This window comes from Pseudophryne corroboree, chromosome 4 (genome assembly GCF_028390025.1).
Source record: "Pseudophryne corroboree isolate aPseCor3 chromosome 4, aPseCor3.hap2, whole genome shotgun sequence".
In the NCBI taxonomy this organism is placed as follows: domain Eukaryota; kingdom Metazoa; phylum Chordata; class Amphibia; order Anura; family Myobatrachidae; genus Pseudophryne; species Pseudophryne corroboree.
In genome coordinates, this window is record NC_086447.1 from 324,954,764 (window position 1) to 324,973,268 (window position 18,505).

Consider the following 18,505-nt stretch of genomic DNA (forward strand, 5'->3'; position numbering starts at 1 on the left):
TGAATTGTGCTACAAATCCAACGAGCAATCGTCTGCTTAGAAGCAGGAGCACCCATCTTGTTGGGTGCATACAATATAAACAGTGAGTCAGACTTTCTGACTCCCGCCGTTCTTGAAATATATATTTTCAATGCCCGGACCACGTCCAACAACTTGGAATCCTCCAAATCGTTAGTAGCCGCAGGCACCACAATAGGCTGGTTCAGGTGAAACGCTGACACCACCTTAGGCAGAAAATGAGGACGTGTCCGCAGTTCTGCCCTGTCCGTATGGAAAATCAGATATGGTCTCTTATATGATAAAGCCGCCAATTCTGATACTCTCCTGGTTGAAGCCAGGGCCAGTAGCATGGTTACTTTCCATGTAAGATACTTCAACTCCACCGATTTGAGCGGCTCAAACCAATGGGATTTGAGAAAATCCAAGACTACATTAAGATCCCACGGTGCCACTGGGGGCACAACCGGGGGCTGTATATGTAGTACTCCTTTTACAAAAGTCTGGACTTCAGGAACTGAAGCCAATTCTTTCTGGAAGAAAATCGACAGGGCCGAAATTTGAACCTTAATGGACCCCAATTTGAGGCCCATAGACAATCCTGTTTGCAGGAAATGTAGGAATCGACCCAGTTGAAATTCCTCCGTGGGGGCCTTCCTGGCCTCACACCACGCAACATATTTTCTCCAAATGCGGTGATAATGTTGTGCAGTCACCTCCTTCCTGGCTTTTACCAGTGTAGGAATGACCTCTTCCGGAATGCCTTTTTCCCTTAGAATTCGGCGTTCAACCGCCATGCCGTCAAACGCAGCCGCGGTAAGTCTTGGAATAGACACGGTCCCTGCTGAAGCAGGTCCGGTCTTAGAGGTAGAGGCCACGGATCCTCCGTGAGCATCTCTTGAAGTTCCGGGTACCAAGTTCTTCTTGGCCAATCCGGAGCCACTAGTATCGTTCTTACTCCCTTTTGCCGTATAATTCTCAGTACCTTTGGTATGAGAGGCAGAGGAGGGAACACATACACTGACTGGAACACCCACGGTGTTACCAGAGCGTCCACAGCTATTGCCTGAGGGTCTCTTGACCTGGCGCAATACCTGTCCAGTTTTTTGTTGAGGCGGGACGCCATCATATCCACCATTGGTTTTTCCCAACGGTTCACAATCATGTGGAAGACTTCTGGATGAAGTCCCCACTCTCCCGGGTGTAGATCGTGTCTGCTGAGGAAGTCTGCTTCCCAGTTGTCCACTCCCGGAATGAATACTGCTGACAGTGCTATCACATGATCTTCCGCCCAGCGAAGAATCCTTGCAGCTTCTGCCATTGCTGTCCTGCTTCTTGTGCCGCCCTGTCTGTTTACGTGGGCGACTGCCGTGATGTTGTCCGACTGGATCAACACCGGCTGACCCTGAAGCAGGGGTTTTGCCAGACTTAGAGCATTGTAAATCGCTCTTAGCTCCAGTATATTTATGTGAAGAGACATCTCCAGGCTTGACCATACTCCCTGGAAGTTTCTTCCCTGTGTGACCGCTCCCCAGCCTCTCAGACTGGCATCCGTGGTCACCAGGACCCAGTCCTGTATGCCGAATCTGCGGCCCTCTAACAGATGAGCACTCTGCAACCACCACAGAAGAGACACCCTTGTCCGTGGCGATAAGGTTATCCGCTGATGCATCTGCAGATGCGATCCGGACCATTTGTCCAGCAGATCCCACTGAAAAGTTCGTGCGTGGAATCTGCCGAATGGAATCGCTTCGTAAGAAGCCACCATCTTTCCCAGGACTCTTGTGCATTGATGCACAGACACTTTCCCTGGTTTTAGGAGGTTCCTGACAAGTTCGGATATCTCCCTGGCTTTCTCCTCCGGAAGAAACACCTTTTTCTGAACCGTGTCCAGAATCATTCCCAGGAACAGCAGACGTGTCGTCGGGGTCAACTGAGATTTTGGAAAATTCAGAATCCACCCGTGTTGTTGCAGCACTAGTTGGGTTAGTGCTACTCCGTCCTCCAGCTGTTCTCTGGACCTTGCCCTTATCAGGAGATCGTCCAAGTAAGGGATAATTAATACGCCTCTTCTTCGCAGAAGAATCATCATTTCGGCCATTACCTTGGTAAAGACCCGAGGTGCCGTGGACAATCCAAACGGCAGCGTCTGAAACTGATAATGACAGTTTTGCACCACGAACCTGAGGTACCCTTGATGTGAAGGGCAAATTGGGACATGTAGGTAAGCATCCTTTATGTCCAGGGACACCATAAAGTCCCCTTCTTCCAGATTCGCTATCACTGCTCTGAGTGACTCCATCTTGAACTTGAATTTTTGTATGTACAGGTTCAAAGATTTCAGATTTAGAATAGGTCTTACCGAGCCGTCCGGCTTCGGTACCACAAATAGCGTGGAGTAATACCCCTTTCCCTGTTGTAGGAGGGGTACCTTGACTATCACCTGCTGAGAAAACAGCTTGTGAATGGCTTCCAATACCGTCGCCCTGTCTGAGGGAGACGTTGGCAAAGCAGACTTTAGGAACCGGCGAGGGGGAGACTTCTCGAATTCCAACCTGTAACCCTGAGATACTACCTGCAGAATCCAGGGGTCCACCTGTGAGCAAGCCCACTGTGCGCTGAAATTCTTGAGTCGACCCCCCACCGCTCCTGAGTCCGCTTGTAAGGCCCCAGCGTCATGCTGAGGGCTTTGCAGAACCCTGGGAGGGCTTCTGTTCCTGGGCAGGGGCTGCTTGCTGCCCTCTCTTACCCCTTCCTCTGCCCCGAGGCAGATATGACTGTCCTTTTGTCCGCTTGTTCTTATAGGACCGAAAGGACTGCGGCTGAAAAGACGGTGTCTTTTTCTGTTGGGAGGGGGTCTGAGGTAAAAAGGTGGATTTTCCGGCAGTTGCCGTGGCCACCAGATCCGATAGACCGACGCCAAATAATTCCTTCCATATGTCGTTTGGAATCCGCATCACCTGACCACTGTCGCGTCCATAAACTCCTTCTGGCAGATATGGACATCGCATTTACTCTCGATGCCAGAGTGCAAATATCTCTCTGAGCATCTCGCATATAAAGGAAAGCATCCTTTAATTGCTCTATAGTCAATAAAATACTGTCCCTATCCAGGGTATCAATATTTTCAGTCAGGGAATCCAACCAGACGACCCCAGCACTGCACATCCAGGCTGAGGCGATGGCTGGTCGCAGTATAACACCAGTATGTGTGTATATACTTTTTTAGGGTAGTTTCCATTCTCCTATCAGCTGGATCCCTGAGGGCGGCCGTATCAGGAGACGGTAACGCCACTTGTTTTGATAAGCGTGTGAGCGCCTTATCCACCCTAGGGGGTGTTTCCCAGCGCGCCCTAACCTCTGGCGGGAAAGGGTATAATGCTAATAACTTTTTTGAAATTAGCATTTTTCTATCTGGGTTAACCCACGCTTCATCACATACATCATTTAATTCCTCTGATTCAGGAAAAACTACAGGTAGTTTTTTCACCCCCCACATAATACCCCTTTTTGTGGTACTTGCAGTATCAGAGATATGCAAAGCCTCCTTCATTGCCGTGATCATATAACGTGTGGCCCTACTTGAAAATACGTTTGTTTCATCACCGTCGACACTAGATTCAGTGTCTGTGTCGACCGACTGAGGTAAAGGGCGCTTTACAGCCCCTGACGGTGTCTGAGACGCCTGGGCAGGTACTAACTGGTTTGCCGGCCGTCTCATGTCGTCAACTGATTTTTGTAATGTGCTGACATTATCACGTAATTCCATAAACAAAGCCATCCATTCCGGTGTCGACTCCCTGGGGGGTGTCATCATCATTATCGGCAATTGCTCTGCCTCCACACCAACATCGTCCTCATACATGTCGACACACACGTACCGACACACAGCAGACACACAGGGAATGCTCTTATCGAAGACAGGACCCCACTAGCCCTTTGGGGAGACAGAGGGAGAGTTTGCCAGCACACACCCAAGCGCTATAATATATATGGGAACAACCTTATATAAGTGTTGTTCTTTATAGCAGCTTAAATATATCAAAATATCGCCAAAAAAATGCCCCCCCTCTCTGTTTTACCCTGTTTCTGTAGTGCAGTGCAGGGGAGAGTCCTGGGAGCCTTCCTCACAGCGGAGCTGAGCAGGAAAATGGCGCTGTGTGCTGAGGAGAATAAGCTCCGCCCCCTATTTCGGCGGGCTTTTCTCCCGTAGTTTTAGATAACTGGCATGGGTTAAATACATACATATAGCCTCAATGGCTATATGTGATGTATTCTTTTGCCATAAAGGTATTAAATATTGCTGCCCAGGGCGCCCCCAGCAGCGCCCTGCACCCTCCGTGACCGCTTGGTGTGAAGTGTGTGACAACAATGGCGCACAGCTGCAGTGCTGTGCGCTACCTTCATGAAGACTGAAGAGCCTTCTGCCGCCTGTTTCCGGACCTTCAATCTTCAGCATCTGTAAGGGGGGTCGGCGGCGCGGCTCCGGGACGAACCCCAGGGTGAGACCTGTGTTCCGACTCCCTCTGGAGCTAATGGTGTCCAGTAGCCTAAGAATCCAATCCATCCTGCACGCAGGTGAGTTGAAATTCTCTCCCCTAAGTCCCTCGATGCAGTGAGCCTGTTGCCAGCAGGACTCACTGAAAATAAAAAACCTAAAAACTTTTTCTAAGCAGCTCTTTAGGAGAGCCACCTAGATTGCACCCTGCTCGGACGGGCACAAAAACCTAACTGAGGCTTGGAGGAGGGTCATAGGGGGAGGAGCCAGTACACACCACCTAATCCTAAAGCTTTATTTTTGTGCCCTGTCTCCTGCGGAGCCGCTATTCCCCATGGTCCTGACGGAGTCACCAGCATCCACTTAGGACGTTAGAGAAAGATAAAATAAAAACAAATCTCCATTTATTGTAAAGACTTTATTTAAAGAATAAAGTATTATTTTAATTATACTAATCTAAAAAACAAGTATTGTAGCAAAACGTGACCGCCAGCATCAAAGAAGGAATGAGGACAAGACATACCAAATACATACATGGAGTTAGGTGGGCATTACAAATTCAATCAAATGATCTTGGATTGCAGGAGTTAATAGAGGTACTGACACAACTGTAAAGTGCAATGGAATTTGCAGGCGCTATATACATAAATGTTAATTAAATAAATATATGATGAAAAGACATTCATGGAAATAGCCATTGCAGTCTGTAGAATTTAGATTACAAGTGCTAACACAGACAATGATAGCAACATATACCTGAATATGAAACAGGGAATGTGGCCATATCCACATGTAGGAGGACAGACTGGCGTAACCACTGCCCCCGCAGTCCTCGTGGTGGCTTGGGGGCGAGGGGCTGCGGGGGCGCCACTGATTTACAGCAGACTGACATGCGGACGAGCATCCGCATGTCAGTCTGCAGTCTCCTTCCCCCCGCCGCTTGTTGGAGGGACACGGAGGGACAGCGCGCCTCCCTGTGTCCCTCCTGCTGCATCATCTCCGGCGGCCGCGGGTCTAATAGGGGAAAGTGCCGTCCGTGAGCTCTAATTGGCTCACGAACCGGCACTTCCCCCTATTAGACCCGCGGCCGCCGGAGATGATGCAGCAGGAGGGACACAGGAGAGACGAGCTGTGCCCTCCGTGTCCCTCCAAAAAGCGACGGCGGGGGGGGGGGGGGGAGATATATGGCACTGGGGGCATATATGGCACGGGGGGGGGGGAGGAATATCTGGCACTGGGGCATTTCTGGCACTGGGGGGAATATCTGGCACTGGGGGCATATCTGGCACTGGGGGGGTATCTGGCACTGGGGCATATATGGCACTGGGGGGGAATATCTGGCACTGGGGGCATATATGGCACTGGGGGGGGATATCTGGCACTGGGGGCATATATGGCACTGGGGGCATATATGGCACTGGGGGGGGGATATCTGGCACTGGGGCATATATGGCACTGGGGGGAATATCTGGCACTGGGGCATATATGGCACTGGGGGGAATATCTGGCACTGGGGGGGGATATCTGGCACTGGGGGGGAATATCTGGCACTGGGGGGGAATATCTGGCACTGGGGGCATATGTGGCACTGGGGGGGATATCTGGCACTGGGGGCATATATGGCACGGGGGGAATATCTGGCACTGGGGGGGAATATCTGGCACTGGGCTCATATATGGCACGGGGGAATATCTGGCACTGGGGGGGGAATATCTGGCACTGGGGGCATATTTGGCACTGGGGGGGAATATATGGCACTGGGGGCATATCTGGCACTGGGGGCATATCTGGCACTGGGGGGGGGAATATCTGGCACTGGGGGCATATGTGGCACTGGGGGGTATATGTGTACCTGGCACATGGGGGGGGGACTATATTTGGCACTGGGGCATGTAAGTACACTGGGGACATATGTGGCACTGGGAGCACAGCCCTAGCAACAAGGACTACCTCCTAGCAACGAGCATGACACCCAGTGCATGAAACACCTGGCAACGAGCATGACACCCAGTGCATGAAACACCTGGCAACGAGCATGACACCCAGTGCATGAAACCCCTGGCAACGAGCATGACACCCTGAGCATGAAAACCCCTGGCACCGTGCATGGAACCAAGAGCATGAAACCCCTGGCAACGAGCATGACACCCAGTGCATGAAACCCCTGACAACGAGCAGGTAATTGAAAAGTAATTAGAAGCCTTACTGTAGGACTTAATGTGTAATGGGCATTACGGTGTGTGGCATAATGTATCACGGACATTGCGGTGTGTGTCATAATGTGTCACAGGCATTATGGTGTATGGTATACTATATCGCGGGCATTGTGATATGTGGTATAATGTCTCAGGGTCATTGCAGTGTGTGGCATAATGTATCACGGACATTGCGGTGTGTGTCATAATGTGTCAGGCATTACGGTGTGTGGTATACTATATCACGGGCATTGTGGTATGTGGTATAATGTCTCAGGGTCATTGCAGTGTGGCATAATACATAACGGGCATTGCGATGTGTGGCATAGGGTATAACGGGCAGGGCATTGCGGTATGTGTCACAGGCATTACGGTGTATGGTATACTATATCACGGGCATTGTGGTATAATGTCTCAAGGTCATTGCAGTGTGTGGCATAATGTGTCACAGGCATTGTATGTGCTATAATGTATCGGGCATTGCAGTGTGTGGCATAATGTATCACGGACATTGCGGTGTGTGTCATAATGTGTCACAGACATTGTATGTGCTATAATGTATCAGGGGCATTGCAGTGTGTAGCATAATGTATAACGGGCATTGCGATTCCTGTCATAATGTGTCACAGGCATTACGGTGTGTGGCATAATGTGTCACAGACATTACGGTGTGTGGCATAATGTGTCGGGGCATTACAGTGTGTGCATATTGTGTCGTGCATTATTGTGTGCAGCATAATGTCTAAGGGCCATTGCAGTATGTGGCATAATGTATACTGGGCATTAATATAAGGAGGAAAAATGACAAATAATGTAAGGGGCATGAATCAGGATTATTTTTCTTTCCTGTGGTGGCCAACGTATGGGCGTGCAGGTTGCAAAACTGGGGTATAAGGTAGTCTTTTCCTGCAATGCCACGCCCCTTTATGCGAAACCACGCCCACTCCAACAAAAGCACGCCCCTTTTTTGGCTCACGCGCCGAAGGCGCGCGCATATTTATTCCTTTCTTGCTCCCAATTATGGAGCATGAAGGGGGGGGGGGGGCGCCGAAGAATTTTTTGGCTTGGGGGAGAAAAATTTCTAGTTACGCCACTGGACAGACAGCTGAATATAGAAGGGTCTTGTCTAAGTGTGACATCAAATTACCTTTGTACAGTAAGTGAATCGCTTAGAAAAGGACTCGCAGTTGCATCCAACAGAGTAAATACATCTCTCTAATCTTCATGTATATTTAACAAAAAAAATGATTAATACTTTTTTATACTAAAAAGCTTTATTTATCCTGAAGAAGAAAACAAAAGTGCAGTCAGATCAACAAATCAAATGTAATTTTTTTTAAAAAGCAATACATTTGGAAAAGTAGTCTGCTCATTGACGTGTACCTCTAGATTTGAAGAGGTTAAATACACACTTTGATGAGTAGTCACAGAATGGGGGCTTTGTGTTAAATGAGGACTACCGATTTTTCTTATTGCAGGGTTCAAACTTCATTATCACTGGGCTCCAGTTTGCATGCAAGTATAAAGTAACTGTGCGGCCATTCACCCTTCAGGGACCACTGGTTGAAGAGGTGACATTTGTAAAGACGCCCAAGTGCAACAACATGAAAGTTAAAAGCCTGAAACATGGACGTTGTTCTAGACAGGGTGAGTGGCCTTCAAACAAATGGCATGTATATAACCTGGTTACTGCACACAAAATCTGTCAGTAATATATTGATTCATCAGAGACAAAAGTCAGTATGCAGAGAACACATCTAATTTAATTTTTGTTTAAAGTCATTTTTTATAGTTCTCAAAGAGCTACAGGTAGTTGGTCATGACAAATACATTATTTGTCTTTTTACCCGATTTTCATCGCATTGCGAATTGGTTCGATTTTATCACCTCACATCCACATCCTCAGATGAGGATGATGATAAATCGGCCCCTAAAAGATATAATAGGATTTTAATACCTACCGGTAAATCCTTTTCTCTTAGTCCATAGAGGATGCTGGGGACACTTCAAGAACCATGGGGTATAGACGGGATCCGCAGGAGAAATGTGCACTTTAAGACTTTAAAAGGGGTGTGAACTGGCTCCTCCCTCTATGCCCCTCCTCCAGACTCCAGTTATAGGAACTGTGCCCAGGGAGACGGACATTTCGAGGAAAAAGGATTTATTTTGATTTAAACTAAGGTGAGATACATACCAGCTCACACCTCAAGCATGCCGTACAACATGGCATTCAACCCAACGCATGCAACGGCATGAATAATGACAAAAAGGACAACAGCATGATCACTTTCCAAGTGACGAATTTCAACTCTACCTTACGTAAAGGTTCAAGCCAATGAGATTGCAGGAACTGCAACACCACGTTAAGATCCCATGGTGCCACCGGGGGCACAAAGGGAGGTTGGATGTGCAGCACGCCTTTCACGAAAGTCTGAACTTCCAGAAGGGAAGCCAATTCTTTTTGAAAGAAAATTGACAAGGCCAAAATTTGTACTTTAATTGAGCCTAACTTTAGGCCCGCATCCACCCCTGCTTGCAGAAAATGGAGAAATGGCCCAGCTGAAAGTCTTCCGTAGGAGCCTCCTTGGATTCACACCAAGACACATATTTTCTCCAAATACAGTGATAATGTCTCGCCGTTACCTCTTTTCTAGCCTGAAGCAGTGTGGGAATTACTTCACCGGGAATACCCTTTCAGGCTAGGATCCTGCGTTCAACCTCCAAGCCGCCAAACGAAGCCGCGGTAAGTCTTGGTACACGCACGGCCCCTGCTGTAACAGATCCTCTCGTAGAGGAAGAGGCCAGGGATCTCCTATGAGCAATTCCTGAAGATCTGGATACCAGGCCCTCCTTGGCCAGTCTGGAACAATGAGGATTGTATGAACCCTTGTTCTTCTTATAATCTTTATCACTTTTGGAATGAGTGGAATCGGAGGGAACACATATACCGACTGAAACACCCACGGTGTCACTAGGGCGTCCACCGCTATTGCTTGAGGGTCCCTCGACCTGGAACAATATCTCGGAAGTTTCTTGTTGAGGCGAGACGCCATCATGTCTCTTTGAGGAATTCCACAATGACTTATCACTTCTGCAAAGACCTCTTGATGAAGACCCCACTCCCCTGGATGGAGATCGTGTCTGCTGAGGAAGTCTGCTTCCCAGTTGTCCACAACTGGAATGAAGACCGCTGACAGAGCGCTTACATGCTTTTCCGCCCAATGGAAAACTTTTGTGGCTTCTGCCATTGCCGCTCTGCTCTTCGTTCCGCCCTGGCGGTTTACGTACGCCACTGCTGTTATGTTGTCCGACTGAATCAAGACGGGCAGATCGCGAAGAAGATGTCCCGCTTGTAGAAGGCCGTTGTAAATGGCCCTTAATTCCAGAATGTTTATGTGTAGACAAGCTTCCTGGCTTGACCATTTTCCCTGGAAATTTTCCCCCTGTGTGACTGCACCCCAGCCTCGGAGACTCGCTTCCGTGGTCACCAGGATCCAGTCCTGGATCCCGAATCTGCATCCCTCTAGGAGGTGAGAGCTGTGCAGCCACCACAGGAGTGAGATTCTGGTCTTGGAAGACAGGATTATCTGTCGGTGCATGTGCAGATGGGATCCGGACCATTTGTCCAACAGGTCCCACTGAAACACTCTGGCATGGAATCTGCCAAACTGAATGGCCTCGTAGGCCGCCACCATCTTCCCTAGCAACCGAGTGCATTGATGAATCGACACTCTTGCTGGTTTCAGAATCTGTTTGACCAGGTTCTGAATCTCCAGAGCCTTTTCCTCTGGAAGAAAAACTCTCTGTAATTCCGTGTCCAGAATCATATCCAAGAATGATAGCCTTGTCGTCGGAACCAACTGTGATTTTGGCAAGTTTAGGAGCCAACCATGTTGTTGCAGAATTGTCAGAGAGAGCGACACGCTCTGCAGTAATTGTTCCTTGGACCTCGCTTTTATCAGGAGATCGTCCAAGTACGGGATAATTGTGACTCCTTGCTTGCGCAGGAGAACCATAATTTCCGCCATAACTTTGGTGAAAACCCTCGGAGCCGTGGACAGACCAAACGGCAACGTCTGAAATCGGTAATGACAATCCTGAACGGCAGACCTCAGGTAAGCCTGATGTGGAGGATATATGGGGACGTGTAAGTAGGCATCCTTTATGTCGACCGACACCATCAAATCCCCTTCCTCCAGACTGGAGATCACTGCTCGGAGAGACTCCATCTTTAATTTTCTTAGATAGAAATTGAGGGATTTTAAGTTCAGAATAGGTCTGACCGAGCCGTCCGGCTTCGGGACCACGAACAGGCTCGAATAAAAGCCTTCTCCCTGTTGTGACGATGTGACCGTGATAATGACTTGATTTTGACATAGCTTTTGTATAGCATCGCATACCACCTCCCTGTCCAGAAGAGAAACTGGTAAGGCTGATTTGAAAAATCGTCGAGGGGGCACGTCTTGAAATTCCAGCTTGTACCCTTGGGACACTATTTCTAATACCCATGGGTCTAGAGCCGAACGAACCCAGAAATGATTGAAGAGTCGTGCCCCCACAGAGGAGTCCCAGCGTCATGCGGTGGATTTGGTAGAAGCCGGAGAGGACTTTTGCTCTTGGGAACCTGCCACAGCCGGTGACCTTTTTCCCTTTCCTCTTCCTCTAGAAGCAAGGAAGGAAGACCCTCGTCCTCTTTTGTATTTATTGGGCCGAAAGGACTGCATCTGATAGTGGTGCGTTTTCTTTTGTTGTGCAGGAACATAAGGTAAAAAGGATGACTTACCCGCGGTAGCCGTAGATACCAGGTCAGCGAGGCCGTCACCAAACAAGATACCACCTTTATACGGCAGAGACTCCATTGCCTTGTTAGAGTCAGCATCAGTATTCCATTGATGAATCCACAATGCTCTCCTAGCTGAGACTGCCATAGCATTGGCCCTTGATCCCAAAAGGCCAATGTCCCTTCCAGCTTCCTTAAGGTAGGCTGCTGCATCCCTTATATGACCCAGTGTCAAAAGAATGCTATCCCTACCCAGGGTATCTAACTCAGATGACAAGTTATCTGCCCACTTTTCAATAGCGCTACTCACCCACGCCGAAGCAACGGCAGGTCTGAGTAGCGTAGTGACATAAATGGATTTCAATGTATTTTCCTGCTTACGATCCACAAGTTCCTTTAGGGCTGCCATGTCAGGAGACGGAAGCACCACCTTTTTGGACAGCCATGATAGAGCTTTGTCCACAGTGGGGGGTGACTCCCACTTTTCCCTATCCCCAGAGGGGCCGGATATGCCACCGGAATTCTCTTGGGAATCTGAAACTTCTTGTCAGGATTTTCCCAGACCTTTTCAAAAAGAGCGTTCAGTTCATGAGAGGGAGGAAACGTTACCTCAGGTTTCTTTCCTTTAAACATACAGACCCTTGTATCAAGAACAGCAGGGTCCTCCGTGATATGTAACACGTCTTATCGCCACAATCATGTACTGAATGCTTTTAGCCAGTTTTGGATTTAATCTGGCATCACTATAGTTGACACTGGAGTCAGAGTCCGTGTCGGTATCTGGATCTGCTATCTGGGTAAAAGAACGCTTTTGTGACCCCGAGGGGGTCTGAACTTGTGACAACACATCCTCCACGGATTTCTTCCATGCCTGGGTCTGAGACTCAGACTTATCCAATCTCTTATTTAATAGAGCCACAGCACTCAAAACATTTCCCCAATCAGGCGTCGGCGGTGCCGACGGTCACTCCCACAGTCATTTCTTTCCCTAATCCAGTCTCCTCCTGGGAAGAGCACTCAGCCTCAGACATGCCGACACACGTGTACCGACACCACAAACACACTGGGCATATAGGGGACAGACCCACAGTAAAGCCTGTCAGAGAAACACAGAGGGAGTGTGCCAGCTCACAACCCAGCGCCTATCCCGGTTCTGAAACTTTTTATATAATGCCTCAGACCTGGTAGCGCTTTTATATCATTAATCCAGCACCAAATTAACTGTACCCCCCCCCCCCCCCGCTTTGCACCCTGTCACTTGATACAGCAGTGTTGAGGAAGGACCAGCGTCTCTGCAACTCTGTGAAGAGAAAATGGCGCTGATGAGAGCCCCGCTATTTTTTCAATTATTTATACTGGCAGGGGTTCGGATTTAGTGTCTAGGCACTTAAATACCACATAGCCAGTCTCAAAATGAGGATTTTATGCTGCCCAGGGCGCCCCCCTGCACCCTGCAGTGCCGCTGTGTGTGGGAGCATGGCGCGCAGCGCGGCCGCTGTGCGTTACCTCAAAGCAGTCACTGAAGTCTTCTGATCTTCTTCTACTCACCCGTCTTCTGACTTCTAGCACTGTAAGGGGGGTGACGGCGGGCTCTGGGAACGAGCATCTAGGCGTACCTAGCGTTCAGACCCTCAGGAGCTAATGGTGTCCTGTAGCCTAAGAAGCAGAGCCTTGAAACTCACAGAAGTAGGTCTGCTTCTCTCCCCTCAGTCCCATGATGCAGGGAGCCTGTTGCCAGCAGGTCTCCCTGAAAATAATAAACCTAACAAAAGTATTTTTTCAGAGAAACTCAGGAGAGCTCCTCAGTGTGCATCCAGTCTCACTGGGCACAGATTCTAAACTGGAGTCTGGAGGAGGGGCATAGAGGGAGGAGCCAGTTCACACCCCTTTTAAAGTCTTAAAGTGCCCATGTCTCCTGCGGATCTCGTCTATACCCCATGGTTCTTGAAGTGTCCCCAGCATCCTCTAGGACGTAGGAGAAAATAGGCTTAATTTCTATAAAGTGATGCGTAGTTCACTGGTGGGCAACAGGTAGCCTCAGCTTTGAAGGGGACTGCGGTTATGCACCGTATTACAAATCACACTATTGTAAAACAGGTGCTTGTAATAATAGGATTTTAATTACCTACCGGTAAATCCTTTTGTCGTAGTCCGTAGAGGATGCTGGGGTCCATATTAGTACCATGGGGTATAGACGGGACCACCAGGAGCCATGGGCACTTTAAGACTTTGATAGTGTGGGCTGGCTCCTCCCTCTATGCCCCTCCTACCAGACTCAGTCTAGAAACTGTGCCCGAGGAGACGGACATCTTCGAGAGAAGGATTTTACACAGATAGTGGCGAGATTCACACCAGCTCACACATACAAGGCAAATCAAGCTAACCAGCTCGAAAACTCAGCAACGGCTGAACAATACTACTTAACCAAGTAACCAAAACACTACTTAACCAAGAACAAAGCAGTACTGAACGAAATAACCACTGCAGGATCACTGCGGGCACCCAGTATCCTCTACGGAATACGAGAAAAGGATTTACCAGTAGGTAATTAAAATTCTATTTTCTCTTACGTCCTAGAGGATGCTGGAGTACATATTAGTACCATGGGGATGTACCAAAGCTCCCAGAACGGGAGAGTGCGCGCGGAGGCTCCTGCATAACTGATTGACCAAACGTCAGAGGCCAAAGTATCGAACTTGTAGAACTTAGCAAACGTGTTTGACCCAGATCAAGTAGCTGCACGGCAAAGTTGTAAAGCCAAGACACCCCGGGCAGCCGTCCAGGAAGAACCCACCTTACAAGTAGAGTGGGCCTTAACAGATTTTCGACAAGGCACCCAGCCATAGAATATGCATGCTGGATAGTGACCCTGATCCAGCGAGATATCGTCTGCTTAGACGCAGGAGACCCAATTTTCTTGGAATCATACAGGACAAACAGAGAGTCCGATTTTCTGTGATGAGCAGTCCTCTTCACATAAATTTTCAGAGCCCTTACAACATCCAAGGACTTTGATGGAATTAAGGAGTCAGTAGCAACTGGCACCACAATAGGTTGGTTGATATGAAATGCCGACACAACCTTCGGAAGGAACTGCTGACGTGTTCAGAGCTCAGCTCTATCTTCATGGAAGATCAAGCAGGGGGCTCTTACAGGACAAAGCCCCCAACTCTGACACACGCCTAGCAGAAGCTAAGGCCAACAAAGTGACAGCCTTCCACGTGAGAAACTTGACCTCAACCTCAGGTAGAGGCTTGAACCAATCCGATTGGAGGAACTGTAACACCACGTTAAGATTCCAGGGCGCCGTAGGCGGCACAAAGGGAGGCTGGATGTGCAGAACCCCTTTCAAGAAAGTATGAACCTCAGGAAGTGAAGCCAGTTGTTTCTGGAAGAAAACGGATAAGGCCGAAATCTGGACCATTATGGAACCCAAACTCAGACCCATATCCACACCTGCTTGCAGGAAGAGGAGAAACCATTCCAGTTGAAACTCCACCACAGGAAACTTCTTGGATTCACACCAAGATACATACTTTTTCCAAATGCGATGGTAATGTTTAGACGTTACTCCTTTCCTAGCCTGCATCAGGGTAGGAATAACCTTATTCAGAATGCCCTTCTGAGCTAAAATCTGGCGTTCAACCTCCATGCCATCAAACGTAGCCGTGGTCAGTCTTGATAAGCGAACGGCCCCTGTCGCAGAAGGTCCTCCCGAAGAGGAAGAGGCCTCGGATCTTCCAGCAATAGATCCAGAAGATCCGCGTATCAAGTGCTTCTTGGCAAGTCCGGTGCAATGAAGATTGCCTGAACTTCTGTTCTCTTTATGAGTTTTAGAATCCGTGGAATGAGTGGAAGAGGAGGAAACACGTACACTGACTGGAATACCCACAGAGTCACCAGGGTGTCCACCGCCACTGCTTGTGGGTCTCGTGACCTGAAACAGTACCTCCGAAGCTTTTTGTTGAGACGGGAGGCCATCATGTCTATTTGAGGTACACCCCAAAGACTTGTCACCTCCATGAACACCTCCGGCTGAAGGCCCCACTCTCCTGGATGGAGATCGTGTCTGCTGAGGAAGTCCGCTTCCCAGTTGTCCACTCCCGGAATGAAGATTGCTGACAGCGCCAACGCGTGCCTTTCTGCACAGAGGATTCTTGTTACCTCTGACATTGCAGCTCTGCTCTTCGTTCCGCCCTGTCGGTTTATGTAGGCCACCGTCGTTACATTGTCCAACTGCACCTGAATGGCTTGATCTTGTAGAAGATGCGCAGCTTGTAGAAGGCCGTTGTACACGGCTCTTAGCTCCAGAATGTTTATTAGAAGAATGGATTCCAGTCTTGACCACCATCCTTGGAATGTTTTCCCTTGGGTGACTGCGCCCCAACCTCTGAGACTTGCATCCGTGGTTAAAAGGATCCAGTTCTGAATCCCGAACCTGTGTCCCTCGAAAAGGTGAGACAGCTGTAGCCACCACAGGAGTGAAATCCTTGCTTTCGGCGACAGACGTATCCTCTGGTGCATGTGCAGGTGAGATCCCGACCACTTGTCCAGAAGATCCAGTTGGAAGGACCGTGCATGAAATCTTCCGTACTGTAGAGCCTCGTAGGAGGCAACCATCTTCCCCAGAAGGCGAATGCACTGATGAACCGATACCCGGGCAGGTCTCAAGACATCCCAGACCACCGTTTGTATCACCAACGCTTTTTCCACCGGAAGAAATACCCTCTGCACCTCCGTGTCGAGGATCATCCCTAGGAAAGACAATCTCCTTGTCGGCTCCAAATGCGACTTTAGAAGATTCAGGATCCATCCGTGTTCCCTGAGCAGTCGAGTCGTGAGAGCAATGGACTGCAACAACCTCTCCCTGGAAGCTACCTTTATCAGCAAATCGTCCAGATATGGAATTATATTCACCACCTGCTTGCGGAGGAGAATCATCATCTCTGCCATTACCTTGGTGAACACCCTCGGTGCTGTGGAGAGGCCGAATGGCAGTGGCTGGAACTGATAGTGACAATCCAATAGTGCAAATCTGAGATAAGCCTGGTGTGGCAGCCAAATCGGAATGTGGAGGTACGCATCCTTGATATCTAGAGATACCAGGAACTCTCCCTCCTCTAGCCCTGAGATCACCGCTCTCAGAGACTCCATTTTGAACTTGAGTTCCCTCAGATAAGGGTTTAGCGACTTCAGGTTCAAAATTGGCCTGACCGAACCATCCAGTTTCGGTACCACAAAAAAAGGTTTGAACAGTAACCCTGGTGTACCAGATGAGGTGGAACTGCAGACCTTTCCAATTTGCAAATGGCTTCCTGAAGGATAGCTCTTTCTGTCAGCAAAGCTGGCAGGCCTGATTTGAAAAACCTGTGGGGTGGTAGCTCTTGAAACTCCAGTTGTATCCCTGGGACACAATATCCAGTACCAAGGGATCCAGACAGGATAATACCCAGACGCGACTGAAACGTCTGAGCCTCTCTCCCACCTGCCCGTTCTCCAGGCAGGGAGGTCCACCGTCATGCTGAGGATTTTGAGGACACAGAGGCAGGTTTCTGTTCTTGGGAACCAGCAGGTGCCGGCTTTTTGGATTTTGCACGCCCACCTCTGAAGAAAGTGGTAGGAGCCTTAGATTTTTTTGCTTTTGCAGGACTGCATAGAGGAGTTAGAAAAAGATTTCTTCGTCGGCGGAGAAGCTGAGGGAAGAAAGGTTGACTTACCAGCGGTTGCTGTGGAGATCCACGCATCCAATGTTTCCCCAAATAAAGCCTGACGTGTAAAGGGAAGGTTCTTCACACTTCCCCTGGATTCCGCATCTGCAGACCATAGGCGTAGCTGAAAAAGCCATGGACGACGTCCTTGCAGTCAGATTACCCAGGTCCTTCATGGCCTCCACCATGAAACCCGCAGAATCCTGTATGTTACGTATAAACAATTACATTTCACTTCTATCCATAGAATCTAATTCCTCTAGTAATATGCCTGACCACTTTACTACGGCTTTAGAAATCCATGCACAGGCCATAGTGGGCCTTAATGCCACTCCTGAAGCAGTGTATATGGATTTGAGGGTAGTTTCTATCTTGCAGACTGCCGCTTCTTTCAAAGCGGTAGACCACGGGACAGGTAAAACCACCTTCTTAGACAGTCTAGATACAGAAGCGTCTACAATAGGCGGGTTTTCCCACTTTTTCCTATCATCCTCAGGGAAAGGAAAAGCTACAAGAACCCTTTTTGGAATCTGGAATTTTTTCTCTGGATTTTTCAAATAATTCCTTAAACGCAGGAAAGGTCAGGGAGACTTTCTTATTGTCTGTAAAGTAAGCCTCCTATACCTGTTCAGGTGGTTTTTCAGTAATGTGTAACACATCCCTAACAGCCTCAATCATGAGTTGCACCCCTCTTGCCAGGGAAGCCCCCCCCCCTCCCCCCCCCCCCCGCATATCCGCATCACCCTCTGCCATGTCAGAGTCGGTGTCTGTGTCGACCTGCATAATTTGAGCAAGCTCACGTTTTTTGGATACACCAGGGGATTTTGAGGTAGTGGGGACAGAACCAGACAAAGGCCCTCATTCCGAGTTGTTCGCTCGCAAGCTGCTTTTAGCAGCATTGCACACGCTAGGCCGCCGCCTACTGGGAGTGAATCTTAGCTTCTCTAAATTGCGAATAGAAATTTCTTTGCAGTTTCTGGACATGGTTATGTGGGAATTTGCATACATACACACACAGGAAAATGTCAGACACAGTTTCCCCCCCCAAGTACCTTCAGAGAAACACAGAGCTTGAATCCAGCACACACAGCGCCCCAATAGGCAGTTATAAAACAACTGGCTGGCGCCGACTGTGTACCCATAATAGAAATACACAGCAAAATACAGCCCCCCCCCTTCTACCACCCCCTGGTACCGCACAGGATAACTGGAGTTGTGGAGGGTCAGCGCTCCCTGTCAGCGTCTCAGCGGTGGATCTGCTGGTAGAAAGTGGCGCTGGATTCTGCTCTGAGAAGCTCCGACCTTTTAACATAGCGCGTCTTTGCGC

At 48.9% G+C, this 18,505-nt stretch overlaps 1 protein-coding gene across 1 annotated transcript in view; it reads left to right on the top strand.

Annotated features, from left to right (window-relative positions):
* LOC134909470 (anosmin-1-like) overlaps positions 1-18,505 on the top strand; it is a 91,789-nt gene that overhangs the window by 11,663 nt on the left and 61,621 nt on the right. Inside the window, exon 4 of the mRNA XM_063916360.1 lies at positions 8,169-8,337. Coding sequence (XP_063772430.1) covers positions 8,169-8,337 — 169 coding nt within the window. The remainder of the gene's footprint in view (positions 1-8,168; positions 8,338-18,505) is intronic.